At 49.0% G+C, this 24,119-nt stretch overlaps 2 protein-coding genes, 1 non-coding gene and 1 pseudogene across 3 annotated transcripts in view; 2 read left to right on the top strand and 2 right to left on the bottom strand.

Moving 5' to 3' along the window:
- Window positions 1-816: 816 nt before the first annotated feature.
- LOC126017864 (phospholipase A and acyltransferase 3-like) overlaps window positions 817-24,119 on the bottom strand; it is a 29,291-nt gene continuing 5,988 nt past the window's right edge. Inside the window, exons 2-4 of the mRNA XM_049779926.1 lie at window positions 19,453-19,555; window positions 11,241-11,509; window positions 817-1,076 (exon numbers count right to left, since the gene is read on the bottom strand). Coding sequence (XP_049635883.1) covers window positions 975-1,076; window positions 11,241-11,509; window positions 19,453-19,555 — 474 coding nt within the window. The 3' untranslated portion in view covers window positions 817-974. The remainder of the gene's footprint in view (window positions 1,077-11,240; window positions 11,510-19,452; window positions 19,556-24,119) is intronic.
- On the top strand, window positions 9,390-9,556 carry LOC126019581 (uncharacterized; annotated as a pseudogene).
- On the top strand, window positions 16,809-19,330 carry LOC126017544 (prohibitin-2-like). The gene is made up of 2 exons (XM_049779481.1): window positions 16,809-17,708; window positions 19,310-19,330. Exons 1-2 carry the CDS (start codon window positions 16,809-16,811, stop codon window positions 19,328-19,330), a joined length of 921 nt encoding a protein of 306 aa, XP_049635438.1.
- LOC126019205 (U7 small nuclear RNA) lies at window positions 18,451-18,512 on the bottom strand. Its single transcript, XR_007498949.1, has one exon. It is a non-coding gene; the product is annotated as a U7 small nuclear RNA (small nuclear RNA).

The following is a 24,119-nucleotide window of genomic DNA, read 5'->3' as shown; positions in this document are numbered from 1 at the left end:
GGGGGAGAAAACGTTCCCAACCAGATGGAGGAGAAGCATTGCCCAGTGGAGGGAAAGACATTGGCTCCAGGAGAGTATTTCCTTGGGAATGGCTGCCAAGCCAAGCACAGCTGCAGCTACCACAGACCTCAAGAAACTCAAGAAACAAACTCAATCCTGTTTTGTTTGCCCAACCCCTGGCTGCCATGAGGGTTGAGGAGGCAGAGACATCAATGGCAGGACCAGCCACAAGTCCAACCACAAACGGTTAGCAGAAGCCTTGGATCATGTGATCCAGTGCACAGAGCCAATTGTTCTGTAGAATCATGTGATGTGTGATTGAGCCAATCAGATTCCCCATTGGGGATCATGGTGGTCAGGCTGAGTCCACAGGAGAGGATGAGTCATTGGAGACTTGGAGGCAGAGTTGAGGTTGCAGGGGTGGTGGCAAGTCTGGGTGGGTAAGTAGCAAGTGTGCTGGAGGGGAGTGGAAGTGATAAGGCAAAGGGAAACTGAGAAGAGGTGAGGGAGGTTTTCATAAATCAGCAAGAGTAGGTGCAGTGACTTTTGGGCCAAGGTTTGGGTTGGTTTGATCGCCATCCAACTCGCTCACCTAGGGACTCATTTTCCAGCACAGGTTCTGGCTGCCTGCTCTGGTGTGTCATTCACACCTGCCTCTCTTGCAACCTGTGTGTTAAGCCACATTGTCAGAAACACCCCTATTTGAGAATACCGGACTCAGACCCCTTTTTCCTGCCACAATGAGCATGCTGACTCCTGGAAGGGCCAAGAACAGAGCCTGGCTTTGCCCTCCACAAACTGCACACCAGGCGGGTCTTGCTGCTATTCCCCAGTCGAGTATTTATTGTATTCTGTGAAAATAAGCCTTAATTATAAAATAGAACCACAGCCACAAAGAAAACTGTTGACCTGGAAGCAAATCAAATTCCACTTGCATGGGTCAAGTCCGAGCGGACAAGGCCATCCCCTGCATCTTATTGCTTTTGCCGCTTGTTTCTTGAGAGCATGACTCCAATGAGACCCAAGGCTGCCAAGCCTACTCCTGCGATGCCAACGGTCATGATGGCATCTGTGACCTGGGAGAGAGAGAGAAGAAGAAGAATGGATTAGACTCAGAGTGTAGGTGTGATCCCAGTACAGGCTGTGCTTTCCACAGGATTAGGAAGGCTCACATGCCCCTTGGCCTAGAAAAACTCAAGAGGTCAACCAACATATGTGGGCTGGGAAATGGGAGAAAACTGGATGGGGAAAGCAGCAGAGACAGAGCCAGTTGGCCTGAAACTCTGAGCTTGAAAATAGAAAAGGCAGTTGGCCTTGTGGCTATTTCAAGCACTTAATCTCCAGCAGGGCTGTGGAAAGGAGAGAGGGAGAAGGGCAGCCTGCTTGGGAGCCTGGAAGTGTGAGGACCAAAATTCTCCCCACCCCCAAGTCCATGATAAGAAACTAAGAAACTAAGACAAGCCCACACCCTAGTAAAGGGTACTTTTTTCACACCTGGCTGAAGGCAGAGAAAGACTTAACTCAGAAAAAGCCAAAGTTGGGACCAGAGAGAGGGCACAGCGGCGTTTGCCTTGCAAGCAGCCAACCCAGGACCTAAGGTGGTTGGTTCGAATCCCGGCGTCCCATATGGTCCCCTATGCCTGCCAGGAGTATCCCCTGAGCACCGCCAGGTGTGGCCCAAAAACCAAAGGAAAAAAAAAAAGCCAAAGTTGGTGCCCTACAGCAGGGGTGGCAAACATGCAGCTCTCAAGCTGCATGCAACTCCCGGCCAAAATGAATGTGGCTCTTTGCCTCTTATCATTCTTTTATATACTGTGGCTCTTTGCCGAGTTTGGATTTTGTTCTGCTGCTTCTGAGGAGGGAACTCTGAGGAGAGATCTCCGAGCGCGTAGTCCCATCTCCCATCCCTCGGAAACGACTGCACGGGCCAGCGAGCGGGGGACCCGTGTGTCACATGTTGGGTCACATCTGGCCGTTAGTTCTTAGTGTGGAGGACGCAGCACACCCTCACCATCACTGCAGGATTTTGACCCTCACTCAAAATGGCAAAATGCAATATGTTTAATATATTATTGTTAAAATTATATGCTTTTGTGTGAGTGCTTGTCTGTTTTGGCAGGTCACTGCGTGGTGTGGCTCTCTGACTTCTCACAGTTTAAAATTTTGGTTCTTTGTGTCACACTTGTTTGTGGCCCCCCCCCCCCCCCCGCCCTACAGGAATTAGGAACTGGGGGTTGAGTGAGCTTGGAATGTTCTATCTGTAAAGATTTCCTTAAAGAACAAAGTTTGAGGGGCCAGAGAAATAGCATGGAGGTAAGACGTTTGTCTTGAATGCAGAAGGACGGTGGTTCGAATCCCGGCATCCCAGATGTTCCTCCGAGCCTGCTACGTGCGATTTCTGAGCGCAGAGCAAGGAGTAACCCCTGAGCGCTGCTGGGTGTGACCCAAAAACCAAAACAACAACAACAACAACAAAAAACCCAAATAAAAACAAAGTTTGAATCAGAGTATTCCTAGACAACCAAGGCTTGAATCAGAGTATCCCTGGACAACCAAAACTGAGCCAGAAAAATCAGTGATTAATTAAGACATCTCTACAATGAAATGATTGTACTGTTACTGCTTGTGATTTCTATATAAACTGTTTGAAGATTTGACTTGAGACCCTGGCCAAGAATCCCTTAGTTGGATGAGGTAGGACCTTGGCTAGCCAAATAAACTCCCTTTTGCATCTTGCATTATCAGAGAGATAATGGGGAGTCAGCCTGGAATCAAGCCTGAAGTCCAAGGAGGTTCTGTTAAATATCTACTCAATGCAGGTTTGCTCTATGGTCTCGCTCAAGTGCCAGGTCCTGCCTAGTCATACCAAGCACTGGAGTGCTGCTGGTTATCTTTTGTGAGGGGCCACACCCAGTGACGCTCAGATTACTCCTGGCTGTGTGCTCCAAAATCATTCCTGGCAGGTTCAGGGGACCATAACAGATGCCAGGGATCAAACCCAGGTCAGCCACGTGCAAAACAAAGACCCTCCCTGCTGTGCTACCACTCGGGCCCCATATTCCTATGTTCTTAAATAAATAACCATAAATACTCATGATGCATTTTAATTCTTCAGGAAAACTGGCTTGTATTGCTTGTAATATTGCCAAAGTAAGAGTAAGCAGTGGTTTATTGACTATTTTGCCATAAATAAAATGATGGAGGCCAGAGAGATAGCATGGAGGTGAGGTGTTTGCCTTGCATGCAGAAAGATGGTGGTTTAAAAAAGAAAAAAAAAAGATGGTGGTTCGGGGCCTGAGAGATAGCATGGAGGTAAGTTGTTTGCCTTTCATGCAGAAGGTCATTGGTTCGAATTCCGGCATCTCATATGGTCCCCTGAGCCTGCCAGGAGCGATTTCTGAGCATAGAGCCAGGAGTAACCCCTGAGTGCAGCCGAGTGTGACCTGAAAAACCAAAAAAAAAAAAAAAAAAAAGAAAGAAAGATGGTGGTTTAAATTCTGGCATCCCATATGGTCCCCTGAGCCTGCCAGGAGCGATTTCTGAGCTCAGAGTCAGGAGTAACCCCCGAGCACCTTCGAGTGTGACCCGAACAAAACAAAACAAAACAAAACAAAAACGATGAAATGAAGCTTGAGAACAGAACAGAGAAACTTGAGGTAATTCTGCTCTTGAAGGAAATTAGAAAGGGAACATCAATGATAGAATTTTACTCCTGTGAAATATGAAAACTAAAACGAACCAAAAGACAACAAAATTAATTTCTAGACTGGGTGAAAATTCTGGGGATTCCCAGAGAGAAAGGGCAGTGGGTAGGCAGAGGCGCATTTCTCGTGGAACCTTAGAACTTTAGGCAGGAAATTTGGACCAGTCCAAAAGATAACAAAATGCTGAAGATTCAGAAACAAATCATCATTCCAAGACATCATTCCAATGAAATCCAAAGTTATTTATTTATTTATTTTTTTCAAAAATAGATCCAGGGGGCGCTGATGGTCACTGGAACAGAACTAGGAGCTAAACATGCATTCTACCATTCGAGCTGTCGAGCCAGCCCACTAAATTCTTCAAAAACTGAAAAAGGAGGGGCTGGAGCAATAATACAGTGGTAGGGCTTGGGACCTTGGAGTGCCAGGAGCGATTTCTGAATGCATAGACAGGAGTAACCCCTGAGCGTCACCGAGTGTAGCCCAAAAACCAAAAACCAAAAAAAAAAAAAAAAAAAAAAAAAGGAGACAGAAGGATCAATGCAGTAGTGATGCAAAGGAGACTCAACCACACAGTTCAGGCTTTGAAAGGGGCTGATAGGCTCAAAACACAGGTGACCATGCCCAACTAGGCAGGACCAGCAAACGGATTCTTTCTGGGCCTCCAGGAAAGATCTCAGCCTTGCTGCAGCTTCATTACAACCTTTGGATCTCTAACACTGTCAGACAACAAATACATTTTGTTTTGAGCCACTAAATGGGGGGTGGAGAGGGTCATTCTCTATGTAGCTCAGGGACTCTTTATTTCTGGCTCTGTGCTCCAGAGTGAGACCTGGCACTGCTTAAGGGAAGACCTTGTGGTACAAAGGATTGAACTGGAGTCAGTTCCATTGCACAGCAAATGTTTTAGCCCCTGCACTCTCTCTCCAGCGCGTATGCTACTAATTTTTGTTTGTTTGTTTTTTTTTGTTGCTTAGGGGCCACACCCAGGAGTGCTCAAGGGTTATTCCTGGTTCTATGCTCAGAAATCACTTCTGGGGGCCGGGCGGTGGCGCTAAAGGTAAGGTGCGCCTTCCTTGCCTGCGCCAGCCTTGGACGGACCGCGGTTCGATCCCCCGGTGTCCCATATGGTCCCCCAAGCCAGGAGCAACTTCTGAGCGCATAGCCAGGAGTAACCCCTGAGCGTTACCGGGTGTGGCCCAAAAACCAAAAACCAAAAAAAAAAAAAAAAAAAAAAAAGAAATCACTTCTGGCAGGCTCAGGGAATCATAGGGGATGCTGAAGGTCAAACCTGGGTAGACTGCGTGCAAGGCAAATGCCCTCACTAAATATATGATAATTCATTTCAGCAGTAGTTGGAAAATCCAATAACCAATTTGGATGGGAAAAGTCTGACCCCAGAGCCAGAAAGCTTGGGCCAATTGTAGTCACCACTCTCTCTCCTATGCACTCTCTTCCCATATAACACAGCTCCTGTGGTCCACAAAAAGAACAAAGAAATCCAGGGGCCAGAGCAATAGCATAGTGGTAGGGCATTTGCCTTGCATGCAGCTGACCTGGGATGAACCCGGGTTCGATTCCTGGCATCCCATATGGTCCCCCGAGCCTGCCAGGAGCAATTTCTGAGCTCAGAGCCAGGAGTAACAGCTGAGCACCATTGGGTGTGGCCCAAAACACAACAACAACAACAACAACAACAACAACAAATTAAGACATCTGGATCTGGACATCAACCCAACACATTAACCAAGGAAGACCCAAGGTCAAGAGCAAAGAAAAACCTAGGTGGTCAGCCCTGGAGCCACAACTCGGCAGCCAGCACCAAGAATGGGTTCAAGGAGAACATGCTAGAACCAATGCAGCTACTGGCCTGAGTTCCTTTCTGGGAAACAAAACTGAGCGTTAACCGGACAGTGTGGGAATGAACGACTGACATTCGATACCAAAAAACTAATTCATGAGAGGACATAACCAAAAGGAACACCTAACCTCTTTTCCCCTAAAAAATAGGAAAAAGTACATCACCATGGCTTACCATGAGTCAAGCCATCAGCATAAAGCAGGCACAGCCTAAAAGCGTGGAATATGAGACTCTTCCTAGAGAAAAGGGGGCACTCAGAAATTTAATCTCGACTAAGCACAACAGGAAGTCAGAGGAGCCTAGCCAAAGATTTCTAAAGACAAATCAGTTGTTCCAAGATTCAGAAATAGAAGAATGCCAAAGAAAGAGGGGCAGAGTGATAGCACAGCAGGTACGGAGTTTGCCTTGCATGTGGCCAATCCTGATTTGTTCCTCGGCCTCCCATAGGGTTCCCTGAGCACCGCCAGGAGTAACTCCTGGGTGCAGAGCCAGGAGGAAGCCTTGAGCATTGCAGGGTATAACACCAAAACAAAACAGAACTTTAAAAAGTGGCTGCCAATGGGGGTGACAGAGAGAGGAAAGACCGAGAGCCCAGGTGCTGTCTTAGAGTTCCGATTGTCTTTTCCAGTTATGGGTGCATGCTACTTTGGAAAAGGAAAGTATAAAAATTCTCCAGAAAGAACCCAAGGCAAAAGAAAGGAAGGCAAGTCTTGAAAGTCCCGGGAACCTAAACCCAAAGTTGATTATACCCACTAACTTAGATCTCCCTGGGTCCATAGACTAAGACGAGCCCAAATCTTAGTTAAAAGCATTTTTTTTTCCTGAGACAGGTTAAAAACAGTTCTTCAGACAGGCTAAAAGGTTTAGTACTTTTCTATTGTTAGCTAAAGCTTCCACTCTGAGTCAAGATGGAAGGAGTTGGGCCCGGAGAGATAGCACAGCGGCATTTGCCTTGCAAGCAGCCGATCCAGGACCAAAGGTGGTTGGTTCGAATTCCGGTGTCCCATATGGTCCCCCGTGCCTGCCAGGAGCTATTTCTGAGCAGACAGCCAGGAGTAACCCCTGAGCACCGCCGGGTGTGGCCCAAAAAAACCAAAAACCAAAAAAAAAAAAAAAAAAAAAGATGGAAAGAGTTAACTTAGAAATAAAACCATAGAAGGAATGCCAGAATGTTGAACCCTCCCTTTCTGCTAGGATAGAGGAACTAGGAACTAGGTGGGTCTGGAATGTTCCACCTGATAAGGTCCCCTTGACAACCAAAACTGAGTCAGATGAATAAGGTGAAATATCAACACTAAGAAATGATGTGTTTTGTGTGCAAATTGATATAAACCAATCATATATGTGATGAAAGTTATAGGCCAATCAGAGCCGAAGTGATAACACAGCAGTAGGACATTTGCCTTGCACGCAGCCAACCCCAATGGACCTCAGTTTGATTCCTGGCAACCCATATGGTTCCCCGAGCACAGAGCCAGGAGTAACCCCTGAGTATGCTGCCGTTGATGGGTGTGACCCCCCCAAAAAAACTTAAAGGCCAATCATGTATGCTGTAAGGGTTGAATTGTTTGTATTAACCAATGAAAGGCTTATGCTGTTAATTCTTGTGATGTCTATATAAACTGGCTAAGATTTTGCTTTGGGGTCCTTGTCAAAACTCCCTTGGTTGGGTCAGAGAAATAGCATGGAGGTAGGGCATTTGCCTTGCATGCAGAAGAGCCGTGGCTCAAATCCCGGCATCCCATGTGGTTCCCCGAGCCTGCCAGGAGCGATTTCTGAGTGTAGAGTCAGGAGTAGCCCCTGAGTGCTGCTGGGTATGACTCAAAAAAACAAACAAACAATCGAAAGAAAACAAAACAAAAAAAAGACTCCTTGGTTGGATGAGACTTGTATCTCAACTACTTGAATAAACTCCCTTTTGCATCTTGCATTCCCAGAGGTGGTCTCTTACTCTCAGTGCCAACTCAGGTGGTTAACTCGAACCCTAACAAAAAACTTTGGTTTCTGCGAGAAAATGTTGACTGAGGCTGTCTGGTATTGTCGGAGGCTACAAGGTAGTGCAGAGCCAAAATAAATAAAGACCTAAATAAAGCGCCTCATAAAGAGCCAGAAGAAAAGTGTTACTATAATTATTCATGACTGCCTCATGCTAACTAATATGACCCCAGACAGACGGAGATATCATAGAGCAACTGATGGCCATTCTGATACTGTGGTTTGCTCCAGAGATGGGTCATTGGACATACACACATGCATATAGTGTTGCTCGACCTTTTCCCAACCATGGACCTAATCTGACCCTACTGCCTTCTGTGCCTCTCCCATCTTAATGGTTGGTCCCTAGTCATGCTTCATGCCCCAGACCCCAAGTTGTATGTTGGTATCAACACTGCAATGGGTGCTTCTCACCTTCTGGCTGCCTCGTTTTTTTGTTTTTTTTTGTTTTGTTTTGTTTTGTTTTTTTGTGTTGTGTGTGTGTGTGTGTGCGTGTGGGGTCCATACCTTGCAGCACTCAAAAGTTACTCCTGGCTCTGTGCTCAGAAATCGCTCCTGGCAGGTTGTGGGGGGGGACAATATGGGATGCTGGGATTTGAACCACCATCCTTCTGCATGCAAGACAAACGCCCTACCTCCATGCCATCTCTCCAGCTTCCAAACATAATTGATTGATTGATTGGTTGTTTGGTTGGTTTTTGGGTCACACTGGTAGCGCTCAGGGGTTACTCCTGGCTCTACACTCAAAAATCGCTCCTGGCAGTCTGGGGGCTAATATGGGATGCCTGGAATCAAACCAGGTCCCTCCTGGGTTGGCTGCATGCAAGGCAAATACCCAACTGCTGTGCTATTTCTTCGGCCCCAATGGCAGCCTCATTGACAGAGTGTTAAGTGGGATAATGATATAAAAATGAGAATGACCTGGGCCCGGAGAGATAGCACAGCAGCGCTTGCCTTGCAAGCAGCCAATCCAGGACCAAAGGTGGTTGGTTCGAATCCCGGTGTCCCATATGGTCCCCCGTGCCTGCCAAGAGCTATTTCTGAGCAGACAGCCAGGAGTAACCCCTGAGCAACGCCGGGTGTGGCCCAAAAAGCAAATAAATAAATAAATAAAAAAAATGAGAATGACCTATATTGGAGGTCTCAGGTTTGCAAAGGAGGGGACACAAACCAGGTCTTGGCCCAAATGGAATTTCCCTGGGGTGTTTGTTAAGTACGTGGACTCTGGTGGCACAATTTGGGTTAATTAAGCCACATTCAAGTATGAGCCAGCAGCAGTGGCATGTACTGGCACCGGGGAAAGAGATGGGAGGATGGAAATGCAAAAGTGAAAACTAGTTATAAATTACATTTCTTTCTTTTGTTGGGTTGGCCATCCCTGGTGATGCTCAGAGCTTCTATATTATCTGGCCCTTATAAATCAGCTTTTTTTTGGGGGGTGGGGGGCCACACCTGGTGCTGCTTAGGAGTTACTCCTGGCTCTGCGTTCAGAAATTGCTCCTGGCAGGCTCGGGGGACCATTTGGGATGCCAGGGATTGAACCCAGGTCTGTCCCAGGTCATCTGCGTGCGAGGCAAATGCCCTACAGTTGTGTGTGCTATCGCTCCAGCCCCTATAAATTAGCTTTAATATGGAAGGAAGAGGGGCCTGAGTGCTAGTACAGCAGTAGGGCATTTCCCTTGCATGTGGCTGACCCAGGACGGGCCTGGGTTTGATCCCCAGCATCCCATATGGTCCCTGAGACAGGAGTGATTTCTGAGCTCAGAGCCAGGAGTAACCCCTGAGTTCCACCAGGTGTGGCCCCCAAACAAACAAAAATATGGAAAGAAAAGACTATACTTTCAGGGATCATTTCTATAGTATGTGACTAGAGAAGTTTCTCTGATCTTGTAGAGCACCCGAAGCCATGAGGCAGAGCCAGAGTGCCTCTTGCCATTGATGATCGTTCTCCCTTTTCTCCGAAAAGGGTGGGGGGAGAGGATGCAGTCTGAGTGGTAAAGAAAAAGAAAAAAAAAGAAAAAAATATGGAAAGAAGAAGGAAGGAAGGAAGGAAGGAAGGAAGGAAGGAAGGAAATAAATCATGTCAGAGGTCCAGAGAGAGAAACTAGCAAGTACAGAAAGTTGGTTATTAGGAGGAAAGGAGAAAGAGGGGACAGAGCCAAGCCAAGCCTTAGATTTTTAGCAGGGAGACCATGGGACAGCCAGGGTTGGGAGGACTTGGGAGCTGCATTTTCTAAGTCCGTAGAAGCCAAGTCTGGGCTCCAAATCTCCCACAACTGCTGCTTATCAGCACACATGCAGGGGGATGTCCAGAAAAAAATAATAGAGCTCAGGGGGGGGGGGCAGAGAGAGATATTGCATGCTGCTGGACCAGATTTGATCTTCAGCATCCCTCCCATATGGTCCCCTGAGCTTGCCAAGCACAGTTTCTTATTTTTTTAAATTTTTTTTTGGGGGGTCATACCCAAGGGTGCTCAGGGGTTACTCTTGGCTCTGCACTCAGAAATCGCTCTTGGCAGGTTCGGGGGTCCATATGAGATGCTGGGAATGGAACCGGGTATACCCTGGGTTGGCTGCATGCAAGGTCAACGCCCTACTGCTGTGCTATAGCTCTGGTTCCAGGAATAATTTCTTTTTTTTTTTTTTTTTTGGTTTTTGGGCCACACCCGGTGATGCTCAGGGGTTACTTCTGGCTATGCGCTCAGAAGTCGCTCCTGGCTTGGGGGACCATATGGGACACCGGGGGATCGAACCGCGGTCCGTCCTAGGCTAGCGCTAGCAAGGCAGACACCTTACCTCTAGCGCCACCGCCTGGCCCCAGGAATAATTTTTGAGCACAGAACCAGGAGGAACCCCTGAGCACCGCCAGGCATGGTGACCCCAGATTTGTTTGATGAAACCAATGACACATGACTCGAAGCCCAGCGAGCTTCAGTTTCTCCATTTGTAACAAGGGGTGACAACATCTGCCTCTTGGACTATCTATGGCAGGGGTCTTCAAACTATGGCCCGCGGGCCACATGTGGCCCGCAGAGGAGTCTGATCCGGCCCACCAGTAGTGAGCACTGTTTGGTTGCCAAGATACCTGCCAGCATATAAACTCAGTGTATATCCAAATATCAGGAACCATGCACTCAAAATGGTAACCATCTTTGCTAACACTTATGCCCTGTGAACAGACTTTTTCAAGAATGAAACATCTGAAATCTCCAACCAGATCAAGATTAACTGATGCCCACTTGCATCACTTGTTACGGCTGGCAGTGACAAATATGGAACCGGACATTGACCATCTCATTAGCCAAAAGCAGGCCCACAGTTCCCATTGAAATACTGGTGCGTGATCTGTTTATTTATAAATGGTTTTCATTTTATTTTATATAAGATATGTGCAGTGTGAGTAGGAATTAGTAGCTCATATAGTCCGGCCCTCCAACTCTCTAAGGGACCATAATCCGGCCCCCACTTTAAAAAGTTTGAAGACCCCTGATCTATGGCGAGGGGTAGTGCACTATAGGGCATGCTCAGGATCAGGGGTGACAGCATGAACAGGGTTTGACTCTGGCTCAGGACCAACAGCCCCTCTCCACACTGGGGTGCAAAGTCATCCTTCCCCGCCTGGCTGTGTGTCCAACTCCTCCAGCCGCCCAGACTGCCACAGCTGGGTACAGGGAACGCACCTGGTCGCTGCGGGCCACCCCATAGCGCAGCTCGTTGACGAAGTGCTCGCAGTTTTCAGAGGTGAGCTTGTACAGCACCTCCTGGCCCACCAGCTCCTCGGCGCGCTGCACGATCTTGCTGCGAGGCAGGGGCTGGTAGCGACCGTCGTGCTTGTTGTGGACGCGGTAAGTGTCCCGGCCTGCCACGTCGCACAGCAGCTCCTTCTTCACCACTGCCTTGTCGGCCAGCGCAGACATGATACTGGCTGCACCCGCACCTGCTATTTCACCTGTGCCAAGAGAAAGGAGCTGGGTTGGTTTTGGGTTTTTGGGCCACACCCGATGACACTCAGGGATTACTGGACCATATGGGACCCCGGGGGTCAAACCCAGGTCCCTCCTGAGTCAGCTATGTACAAGGCAAACACCCTTCTGCTGTGCTATCTCTCTGGCCCCAAGAGCTGGGTTTGTTCCAGGGGTAGGGTTTGGTCCTGGGCCACCCGCCCTCACCCATCCTGGGTATCCACTGCACAGGGCCAGCCGGGTCAGTTGAGCAGGGCCAGACACAAGCTATGTGGCTTTGGTGAGGCCTAAGGAGGACTCTGGGCCCTGGTTTTGTTCTCAGACATAGGGAGTAGGAAGTTTTGGGCCTTGCTGGCCTGGTACACTCTTTTCAGTAGCTTTGATGATGGGAACTTTGGTGATGAGAATACACCCATTTACCTCGTTCTGTCTCTCTCTCCCTCGTCTCATTCTCTCCTTTTTCTCTCTCCTCTCTTTCTCTCTTCTCTATCTCCTCTTTTTCTCTCTCTACTTCTCTCTTTCCTCTCCTCTCTCTCCCCTTATTCTCTCTCCTTTTTCCTGTCTCCTTTTTCTCTTCTCTCTCCTCTCCTCTTTTTCTCTGTCCTCTCCTCTCTCTCTTTATTTCTCTCTCGGTGCTGGAGATGAAACTCAGGGAAACACACACGCACCATATCCTCAACCCTAACTTTAGTGGGGGGATTGGGCCACACCTGGTGGCAATCCGGGGTTACTCCTGGCTCCGCCCTCAGAAATACTCCTGACAGGGCCAGAGTGATAGCACAGCAGTAAGGCAGTTGCCTTGCAGGCAGTTGATTCAGGACTGACCTCGGTTCGATATCTGGTGTCCCATATGGTCCCCCAAGTCAGGAGTGATTTCTGAGCATATAGCCAGGAGTAACCCCTGCGCGTCACCAGGTGTGGCCAGAAAAAAAGAAAAAAGAAAATACTCCAGGCAGGCTCATGGGACAATATGGGATGCTGGGGATTAAACTTGGGTTGAATGTGTGCAAGGCAAACCCCCTCCCACTGTGCTATCGCTTTGGCCCCAGCCCTAACTTTTATGATTCCATCAAAGGAACACTTTCCCTTTTTGATTTATTTAGTTGGCTATGCTGTGCTGAAGGCTTACTCCTTGCTCAGGAATCATTCCTGGCAGGGCTCAGGGCTGACTCCCTGCTCAGTGCTCAGGGCTGACTCCCTGCTCAGTGCTCAGGGACTACTCCTGGCAGTGTTCAGGAGACCCTATGTGGTAGGGGGATGAAGATGGTTGTGCCGAGTGCAAGTGCCTTTAACCCTGTGTCCTCCCTCTATGTGTTTTGGGGGGGCCTTACTGTAGGCAGGGCCTTGTCTGAGGTGCTGAAAATAGGGTCCCAAACCAGAAGTAAGACTCCCTCAAGTAGCTCCCAATCTAGGGCTGGAGAGATATTACTGGAGGTAAGGTACACACTTGCCTTGCATATGGCACCTTTAGTCACTACCCTGATTTGAACCCCTGGCATCACACATGTGCCTAGAGAGCTGCTAAGGGTCACTCCTGAGCACAGAGGCAGGAAGAGACCCTGAGAACCAGTGGGTGTGGTCTAATACCCTCACCATTGCCACAAAAGTCAGTAAAATTCTTTTTATATCTGTTTTTGTTTTGGGGCCACAATGGCTGCTTCAGGAGTTACTCCTGGCTCTGCACTCAGAAATCACTCCTGGCAGGGGCCGGAAAGATAGCATGGAGGTAAGGAGTTTGCCTTGCAAACAGAAGGATGGTGGTTCGAATCCCAGCATCCCATAAGGTCCCCTGAGCCTTCCAGGAGCAATTTCTGAGCCTTGAGCCAGGAGTGATCCCTGTGGGCTGCCGGGTGTGACCCAAAAACCAAATAAAAAAAATTAAAAGAAAGGAAGAAATCACTCCTGGAAGGCTTGGGGGAACATATGGGATGCCCAGGATTGAACCTAGAACTGTCCTGGGTCATCTGCTTGCAAGGCAAACGCTAACCGCTGTGCTATCTCTCCAGCTCCCAAAAGTCAGTGAAATGCTAGGGAAAAAAAAAAAAAGACACAGAGGGTGGACACCTGTACATGAAAATAGGTACTTTTCCCAGGAACAAATTAAGTGAAGCCACGAGGGAGAGAAAGGAAGGCTAGAGGAGCATTTGGGTGGAGACTTGGATGATGGACAGGAAACAGCTGCTGGCATAGTAGGGAGGAAGATCATGAGAGAACGAAAAATAAGGACAAAGGCCTCGGGAAGGAGAGGGGGAGGCGGAAGTGGAGAGTCACAAGGAAGAGGAAGTGGAGGGGAAAGAGGCAGGAACAGCAAGACACACACCCCCTCCAGCTCCATAGGCCACAACTGACCTCATTCCACGTGTCAGGGAAATGGTAAGTGAAATTTTTTTATATCTGTGATTTTCTTTTTTTTCTTTCTTTTTCTTTTTTTCCTTTGAAGCTATGTGATCATCACAGAAGAGTGAATTATCTTGGGCCACACCTGGCAGTGCTCAGGGGTTACTCCTGGCTCTACACTCAGGAATCGCTCCTGGCAGGGCTCAGGGACCATATGGTGATACCAGGAATTAAAGCTGCGTTGGCCATAGGCCAGCAATGTCACTGACCCCAGATATTTTTTTTTTCTTAAGCAGCATTGGTTTAGAACTGTACCTGGGTTTCAGTCTCACAGGCCAAGAGAATCTACATGTTTGCCACCAAGCGTCTTGTTTGAGGACTGACAGGATGTTTTACTGCTTAGATCTTGCAAGTCAGCTGCCTCCCACCCACTGAGGGGCCATCAGTGGGCAGGAGAAAGAGATATAGGGATGCTTCAGTTCAGTTAGAACTGTGAGGGTTGGGCCCGGAGAGATAGCACAGCGGCGTTTGCCTTGCAAGCAGCCGATCCAGGACCAAAGGTGGTTGGTTCGAATCCCGGTGTCCCATATGGTCCCCCGTGCCTGCCAGGAGCTATTTCTGAGCAGACAGCCAGGAGTAACCCCTGAGCACCGCCAGGTGTGGCCCAAAAACCAAAAAAAAAACAAAAAAAAAACTGTGAGGGTTAATGGTAACCCACTCTGGTGACAGCCCTCCTGAGGACAGCAATGGGGGAATGAAAGGAGGTCAGTTGACAGTACCAGTGTGTTTCCTTCTTCCTTCTTTCCTTCTTTTTTTCTTGATTTCTCTTTCTTTCTTTCTTTCTTTCTTTCTTTCTTTCTTTCTTTCTTTCTTTCTTTCTTTCTTTCTTTCTTTCTTTCTTTCTTTCTTTCTTTCTTTCTTTCTTTCTTTCTTTCTTTCTTTCTTTCTTTCTTTCTTTCTTTCTTTCTTTCTTTCTTTTCTCTCTCTTTTCTTTTTTTCCCTTTCCTTTTCTTTTCTTTCTTTCCTTTCAGCCACACCCAGCAATGTTCAGGAGTTACTCCTAGCTCTGCACTCAGGAATCACTCCTGGCAGGTTCAGGGGACCATATGGGATGTCATCAATGGAACCCAAGTTGCCATGTGCCACACAAACATCCTACCCCCCTATGCTATTGGTCTGGCCAGGGAATCAAATTTTTTTTTTTTTTTTTTTTTTTTTGGTTTTTAGGCCACACCCGGCGGTGCTCAAGGGTTACTCCTGGCTGTCTGCTCAGAAATAGCTCCTGGCAGGCACGGGGACCATATGGGACACCGGGATTCGAACCAACCACCTTTGGTCCTGGATCGGCTGCTTGCAAGGCAAACACCGCTGTGTGCTATCTCTCCGGGCCCAAGGAATCAAATATTTTAACAGAAGGGGCTGGAGAGATAGTACACTGGAAGGATGTTTGCCTTGCATGCAGCCGATCCAGGACAGACGGTGGATCAAATCCCGGCATCCCATATGGTCCTCTGAGCCTGCCAGGAGCGACTTCTGAGCACAGAGCCAGGAGTAACCCCTACACACCGCTGAATGTGACCCAAAAACCAAACCAAAACAAAACAAAAAAAAGAGTAGGGGCCCGGAGAGATAGCACAGCGGTGTTTGCCTTGCAAGCAGCCGATCCAGGACCTAAGGTGGTTGGTTCGAATCCCGGTGTCCCATATGGTCCCCTGTGCCTGCCAGGAGCTATTTTTGAGCAGACAGCCAGGAGTAACCCCTGAGCACTGCCGGGTGTGACCCAAAAACCAAAAACCAAAAACAAACAAAAAAAAAAGAATAACCAGCCCAGAGCTCTGTAGGGTGTGGCCAAAACAAAAATATTTTAACATAAAAAAAAAGGGAGACTAAGTGGGTAGAGATATGAACACTTGGAATCATGCGAGGTAAAAAAAAAAAAGACACATGTATTACTATATCTTCCCGCTTCTGTACAAGGTCCAAGTGATATTGTTAGTTACAAAGTTTATTTACAGGGCTGGAGTACACACCGCTGACCCAGGTTCAATCCGAAGCATCCCATTTGGCTCTCAGAGCCCTGAGCAATGCTGGGTGTGGTTCAAAACCCAAAACACACCATAAAAAAAAGTTTATGCATTGAAAGAAAAAAATTTAAAATAAAAAAAAATAAAAATAAAGAAAGAAAAGAATTGAAGAATTGGACAAAACACCAGTGTCAGTGTGTCCATTAAACAGATACATTTGCAGTAGCCCCAGCCAGGAAGCAATCCTCAGTGTATCTGTGGGAGGAACATGTTAGTCTCAAGGAAAAAGAGCCATAAAAAAAAAAAAAAAAAAATCTCAGGGCTCCATGGCTCCAGGACTCACTCTCCGGACCGTCAGCAACCTCAGGATAGAAGCCAGAATCAAAGGGACATGCCTTTGTTCTGAAGACACTCAGTTCTAGAACAGACCAGACAATCCTCAGCCAGGGACGCATCTAGGGAAGGGCTAGGAAGGTGTTGACAAGGCTTGTGGGATCCTTGGGGGGGGGGGGGGGCAGAGAAATGTCCTAGATTTGGGCCTGGTAACCAGCCTCTGGAGGGATTCAGTGTCTCAAATCTGCGCTTTTTCTGCCTTACGTGACTTAAGTTAAAACTAGAAGAGCTGGAGGACGCTTGAAGCCAAGTCTCCTGGGTTCCACACACAGATAAAGGAAGGCAGGGCCAGACGAGAAACCCCATCCCCACCGCATAAGCAACTCAAACATCTGTGATTTTTGCAGGAGTCTGACCATGGGAGCCAGAACTGTGCTCTGAACAAAACTGCGGGATAGGAAATAACTTTGTATGACCAGAACCAAAGCAGGGACCCTACTGCCTGTGTGTGTGTAAAAAGTGTGAGCCCTAAGCTGGACAGCAGCAGAAGCTTAGGCCTTACATCCCAGCAGACAGCCACTGTGTGATCCCCATGGCCCAAAACTTGAAGGATTTGCTGGGCCGACTGTCCTCAGGGCCAGGAGGTATAGGCACGGCTCTAAAACTGCTACTGGGTGCCGGAGCCATGGCCTACAGCATCCACGAATCCACATTCACCGTGGAAGGCGGCCACAGGGCCATTTTCTTTAACCGCATCGGTGGGGTACAGCAGGACACCGTGCTGGCCGAGGGCCTCCACTTCAGGATCCCCTGGTTCCAGTACCCCATCATTTTTGACGTCCGGGCCAGGCCCCGACAGCTGTCTTCCCTGACGGGCTCCAAGGATCTGCAGACGGTGAACATCTCGCTGCGGCTGCTGTCCAGGCCCAAGGCGCTGGAGCTGCCCCGCATGTACCAGCAGCTGGGGCTGGACTACGAGGAGCGGGTACTGCCATCCATCGTCAACGAGGTGCTCAAGAGCGTGGTGGCCAAGTTCACCGCCTCGCAGCTCATCACCCAATGGGCCCAGGTGTCCCTCGGGGTCCGGCGAGAGCTGACAGAGCGAGCCCTGGACTTCCACCTCATCCTGGACGATGTGGCCATCACCGAGCTGAGTTTCAGCCACGAGTACCGGGCAGCCGTGGAGGCCAAGCAAGTGGCCCAACAGGAGGCCCAGCGAGCCCAGTTCTTGGTGGAAAAAGCCAAGCAAGACCAGCGGCAGAAGATTGTGCAGGCCCAGGGCGAGGCCCAGGCTGCCCAGATGTTGGGAGCGGCCCTGAGCAAACATCCCGGCTACCTGCAGCTGCGCCGCATCTGGGCCGCCCAGAACATTGCCAAGACCATGGCCGCCTCCCAGAATCGGCTCTATCTGGCCTCCCACAACTTGTTGCTGAATCTGCAGGATGAAGGCTTCAGCCGGGCCTGTGATTCTCTTGTCAAAGGTCAGGACGAGGTTGGTGTCCGGGCAGTCCATCCTCAAGGGCCCACTTCTCTCCTGGATTCTCAGGATCCGGCCTCACCACCAGAATCGTGCAGTGCTCCCCACAAAGTTGAACCAACTTGGTTCTCTTGGGAACAGCTTCACTGTCCCTGTGTGACCAGGCCAGGGCTGGGGAGGCCCTAACGTGTTGGGAGTCTCCCTCAAGTTGGCCGGCCCAAACCATTGCCAGGAATTCTTTTTATTTTTCTTTGGGGGGAGTTGTTTTGTTTTTTGATCACACCCAGCAGCACTCAGGGGTTACTCCTGGCTCTATGCTCAGATATAGTTCCTGGCAGGCTCGAGGGACCATATGGGATACAGGAATTCAAACCATCATCCTTCTGTATGCAAAGCAAACCCCCTGCTTCCATGCTATCTCTCCAAACCCTTATTATTGTCTTTTTTTTTTTGGGGGGGGGGCATATTCAAGAACCACTCCCGAAGGGGAGTGTGGGGGATCAACCCGGGTCAATTTTCTTTTTTATTCCCAGAAATTCGTAAGGGGGTACATCCAGTTGTGCTCAGGAGTTACTTCTGGCTCTGTGCTCAGAAATCACTCCTGGTAGACTCGGGGACTATATGGGATGCAGGGGATCAAACCTGATTAAGTTCCAGGTCAGCTGCATGCAAGGCAAATGCCCCATCGTTTCCTTGGAAAGCCTTAATTTTAAAAATCAATTTTTATTTATTTTATTTATTTATTTATTTATATTTTTGGGGCCTTCCGGTGGAGACCAGAAAGCCTGCTGGACAAATTCTAAAAGAGCTGTAACACTAAAAATCAATTTTTAATAAGTATAATTTTAAGAGGAGTTGGAGCAATAGGACAGTGGTAGGACGTTTGCCTTGCATGCCCAGGCCTAGTTTGCCTTGCAAGCAGCCGATCCAGGACCAAAGGTGGTTGGTTCGAATCCCGGTGTCCCATATGGTCCCCCGTGCCTGCCAGGAGCTATTTCTGAGCAGACAGCCAGGAGTAACCCCTGAGCACTGCTGGGTGTGGCCCAAAAACCAAAAAAAAAAAAAAAAAAAGAAATAGCTCCTGGCAGGCACGGGGGACCATATGGGACACCGGGATTCGAACCAACCGCCTTTGGTCCTGGATCAGCTGCTTGCAAGCCAAACATCGCTGTGCTATCTCTCCGGGCCCAATAACATGTTTTTATTACTTAAACTGAACTCCCACAAATTCATACAGGCAGGAGAGATAGGACAGCGGGGAAGGCACTTTCTTTGCAAGCAGCTGGGTTGTGTTCAATCCCCCTGAGCACCGCCAAGTGTGGCCTTCAAACCAAGAGACAGGGTAGAAAAGCCCAATAAAAACAACCCCTTGATGGGGCCGGCAAGGTGGCGCTAGAGGTAAGGTGTCTGCCTTGCAAGTGCTAGCCAAGGAAAGACCGCGGCGGTTCCATCCCCCCGTGTCCCATATGGTCCCCCCAAGTCAGGGGCAATTTCTGAGCGCTTAGCCAGGAGTAACCCCTGAGCATCAAACGGGTGTTGCCCGAAAAACCAAACCAAAACAACAACCTCTTGGGAGCCCATCTGACCCCCTCTATAGACACCTCTGGGGTTCCCAGGAGCAGATTCTGAAACATTGACACCCCCCTCCCCAACTTGCCTTTCTGTGACACCAAGGCACCTGCCAGCTGGGAAGTAAAGACATTGTCGGGGTCCCCACCCCATCTCCTTTACCTCCCAGCCTGCACAGCGGAAGCCTTACTTGGGGGGGCCAGGTGGACCACATAGCCGTCACCCACGTAGACAGCCCAGTGTCTGTAGAAAGGGCGGAAGATCTCGATCAGGTCCCCAGGCTCGGGCTCTGGCTGCAAACATAAGAAAAGACTTAGGGGTGGGGAGCCCCGGAAACAAGCTCAGGCTCAGCAAGCACAGAGCAGATACCTCAGTCCCCAGCTCAGGACCCACGTCACTCTCTTGCCATCCTCGGCCAGTCCAACTTCACAAGATCAGAATGATGGCACAGCAGGGAGAGCGTTTGCCTGCAGTCAACCAGGTTTGATCCCTGGCATCCTATATAGTCCCCTGAGCCTGCCAGGAGTAATTTTCCTTTTTTAAAATTAATTTTTGTTTTTCTTGGTTTTGGGGTCACAGCCGGAGGCACTCGGGGGTTACTCCTGGCTCTGCACTCAGAAATCCCTCCTGGAAGACTCGGGGGATCATATGGGTTGCCGGAGATTGAATTTGGGTCCGTCCCAGGTCGGCATAATGCTAGGCAAACATCCTACCGACTGAGTGTGGCCCCCCCCCCAAATTTTTTTAATGTTTTTATGGGGCAGAAGAGATAGGATGTTTGCCTGGCATGTGGCCAATCCAGGATGGACCTGGATTCAATCCCTGGCATTCCATATGGTCTCCTGAGCTCTGGGTCAGGGAATTGCAGGAACTTGCGTGGCCGTCAAGTTTTCCTTGCAAACATACCTCTGCCTTTTGGGCCTGGTGCCTTCTCAAAACAAGAGCATAGTTGGCTCTTTGGAATGGCACCACATGACCCACAAAAGCCTGAGACCCAGCTGCTCTCTGGCCCCTTTGCAAAAGGTCACATTGGCCGGTAGAGAACCTCCTTGCTCTGTCCCAGGGGTCCAAGTGGACCCCATGGTACCATGCTTAAGACCCGGATGGGTCAGCAGGAGAGCTGTTCAAGAGAACTCTCTCTCCAAGAGAGTGCATGCATGCGGGAGGGACCCCAGCTGGCACAGTGACCAAAACACACCCGCACATGACACCCCACGTGATAACAAAGGCCCAGCTGAGTCTGCACCACGGGGCTTTTGAACAAAACGTCTCTATTCCTGCACAAAGGCCAATATACAAAGGACCAGTAATGGTCGTTCTCCTGAGCCAGCAGATCACGGAGGAATTTCTGCCTCTAACAGTCACCCTGGGAAAATAATAAACAACCGCTAGTCAGGAGCACAGTAAGTGAGTCCAACCAAAGCCACATCCTCATAGGGCCAGGAGTAACCCCTGAGCACTGCCGGGTGTGGCCCAAAAACCAAAACCAAAAAAAAAAAAAAAGAAAGAAAAGCACAAAATAGCACTTAAATTAATCTGAATGACAGGCTGGAGAGCTAGTATAGGATTAAGGCACTTGTCTTGCACTCTGACTAACCTGGTTTGATTCCCAGCACTCTGTGGCCTCCAGGACACTGCCAGAAGTCACTCCTGAGCACAAGTCGGGGTGTAGTCTTTGAGCACTGCCAAAGGAGGCTCAAAGTCACCCTCCCCACCCAAAATAAAACCCCAAGAATCCTGCTGGCTAGAAGGTCAGGCTGCTAAGCTCAGACCAACCAGGTTTGGAAAAGAGGAAGGACCTTTCTTCAGGCAAATGTCTTAAGATTTTCCTGGGGCCCGGAGAGAAAGCATGGAGGTAAAGCATTTGCCTTGCATGCAGAAGATTGGTGGTTCGAATCCCGGCATCCCACATGGTTTCCTGAGCCTGCCAGGAGCGATTTCTGATCATAAAGCCAGGAGTATCCCCTGAGCACTGTCAGGTGTGACTCAAAAACAAAAAAGAAAAAATGATTTTCCTGTGATAAGTGCAGTAGAATTTATTCAGTTCTACCCATCCCCCCCAAAAAAATCTGAACTAAAAAACCCAGGAAAGTAGCCTTTTAGAAATAGGAGATAAAACTTAAAAAACTCATAATGAAGGGGCCAGAGCAGTTACACAAGTGGTAGGGCGTTTGCTTTGCATGTGCTAACCTAGAATGGACCACAGTTTGATCCCCCACCTTCCCATATGGTTCCCCAAGCCAGGAGTGGGTGTGACTCAAAAGGCAAAAAACAAAACAAACTCATAATGAAGAGAGATCCTAAAGACCCGTTTACCTGAACCGGAGAGTTAGTACAGCAGGTAGGCATTTGTCTTGCCTGCAATAGACCTAGATTCAATCCCCAGCAACCTATCAGGTTCCCCAAGCTCACCAGGAATGATTCCTGAGTGTAGAGCCAGCAATAAGCCCTGAACACCACTGAATGTGGCTCCAAAACAAACAATAAGTAAGATAAAAACAATACTTAAAAGTAAAAAATTGTTGATAACAGTTCTTTGTGAAAACTGTGCAAATAGCATATTTTTCAAACTATGGGGGTGGGTGGGAGAAAAACTAGGAAAGTACTGTTTATTGATAAGTAGTAGGATCTAGGGCCAAAGTAATAACACTGTAGGTAGAGCATTTGCCTTGCACATGGCTGACCCAGGTTCGATCTCTGGCATCCCATTTAGTCCCCTGAATCTGTCAGGAATAGCTTCTGAGTGTAGAGCCAGAAGTAACCCCTGAGCATCGCTGGGTGTAACCCAAAAGCCAGAAAAAAAAAAAAAGAATCCAAGGTAATTTTCTTTTTAATTATTTTCTAGTTCTCAAAAATACTTATTCATTTGGGGAGAGCATTTGCCTTGCATGGTGCCAACCCTCCTTCAATCCCTGCCATCCTATATGGTCCCTGCCAGGAGTGAGTTTTGAGCACAGAGCCAGGAGTAAATCCTGAGCATTGTAGTAAAACAAAAACAACAACAACAAAAGTTTTCAAATGATTCTACCACGCAGTACAGTCAGAAGAGGGGAGTGGAGGAGATAGAAAGCTTAGAATGAGGGGCTGGACTGGTAGTACAGCAGGGAGAGCATTCGCCTTGCATGCAGCCGACCAGGGTTCAATTCCCAGCATCCCAGATGGTCCCCCAAACCTGCCAGGGGTCATTTCTGACCTTCACTAAAGGTGGCCCAAAAGCAAACAAAAAAGTCAGGCTGAGCCAGATGGTCACATCTTCTTTTGCAGGTGGGAAACTGAGGCTGCCTGCTGGAGATGGAGTTACCTGCCCAAGATCATCCTGAAAATGGCTGAGATGACAGTTGAAGCCTCAGACCATCCCTCATACCAAGAAGAAGGGGGAGATAGCACGGCCCTGAACACATTTCCTGCACCCACATTTTCGGACCCACGTGCAGACCTGCCACTCTACCTCATTGGCCCCCAGGACAAGGAGACTCTAATCAGAGCATTTCCCATGCCTGGGCTGCAACCACGTTAAATGTTCTCTTTGACTCAAGTCTTCCTAAACACAGACACCCCCTGGTCGTGGTGGGTGGGGCTGGGACTTTTTCCAAGAGGAAGAGAAATATAGACAAAAGGGTTGCTTTGACTTTCAATTCAGAGGGATTATTTTCTCTTGATTTTTTTTTTCCTGAGGGCCATGCCATGGAGTTCAGGCTTTTCTCTTAGTTCTGCTTTCAGGGATCACTCCTGGCAGGGTTGGGAGGACCATGTGGGGTACCTGAGATGAAGCCCCTGTCTAGAGCATGCAAGGCAAGCACCCATAATATACTACTGCCCCCCCCCCACTAAATCCAGAGGGATTTGGGGCCAGAGAGATAGCACAGCGGTAGGACGTTTGCCTTACATGTGGCCGACCCAGGATTGATGGTGATTCGATTCCTGGCATCCCATATGGTCATGTTCCCCCACCCCCAAGCCTGCCAGGAGCAAATTCTGAATGAAGAGCCAGGAGTAACCCCTGAGAGCCACCAGGTGTGACGCAAAAACAAAACAACAACAACAACAACAACAACAAAAAATTTAGAGGGATTTTGTTTTGTGAAAAAAATACATTTATGACACCCTGAGGGGAACCCCAACCCTAGAACCAGACCTCAAATCCAGGGTCTTCAACCTTACTGTGTAGCCTTAGTCCCTTGACTCTACCTCCTGAGCAGGGAAACCAGATCATTCTAGTTCCTGATTTAGGGGTTCTCCCCGAGGGTTCCCTCTGTTCAAGGTTCAGCTGGGTGCCCCAGAAACTGGCTGGCTGCTAAGCTCTTGGGGGTACTCTTTCTTATTGGAGTTTGTTGGGGTGGGGATGGGTCCAGCGCAGAGGTGATGGGGTAGGAAACTTGGTCCCCTCTGCTCCCTGAAACTCACCTGAAAATCCCTAACCTCAGGTCCTCCACCAGGTGCCCTGGGGAAATGCCTGGAAGCTAGGGGTGAGAAACTCAAGGGCAGCAGAAAGTGGGGTACCCCAGTGCCAGAAGGCATGGGGGAAGCATGACCAGATGTGGCTACTCTGTCCCTCCTGCTAAAGGTGGGTGCTAGGGGGTCCCAAAGGCACAGCCAGGTACTACAGGCATCAGTGGTGCCCACAGGGGCCAGAGCCAAGCCCAGGCGTGGGGACAGGGGGTGCTGGGTCTGCCCAGAGGGCGGTGGGGCTCACACCACCTCGTTCTTGCCAGCTGGGACAGGCAACACCCATGAAAGGCCGCCAGGCAACACAAAGGTCATGAGTGTCCCTGAAGAAGCTGAAAGCTCACTTCAGTCCAGCCCAGGGGACTCCACATCCCCCCAAACAGGATTGTCCAGGGCACCCCCCCACCCCTA

The sequence above is a fragment of the Suncus etruscus genome, chromosome 9 (assembly GCF_024139225.1).
Source record: "Suncus etruscus isolate mSunEtr1 chromosome 9, mSunEtr1.pri.cur, whole genome shotgun sequence".
Taxonomy (NCBI): Eukaryota; Metazoa; Chordata; class Mammalia; order Eulipotyphla; family Soricidae; genus Suncus; species Suncus etruscus.
This window is presented reverse-complemented; position numbering and strand designations above follow the sequence as displayed.

What these genes read in the sequence shown, in the direction of transcription:
- LOC126017544 (XM_049779481.1), top strand. Translation starts at nt 16,809, where the DNA reads ATGGCCCAAAACTTGAAGGATTTGCTGGGCCGACTGTCCTCAGGGCCA. An exon ending in TTGTCAAAGGTCAGGACGAG is followed by an intron (nt 17,709 to 19,309) that starts GTTGGTGTCCGG and finishes TGGGGTTCCCAG; the next exon opens with GAGCAGATTCTGAAACATTG.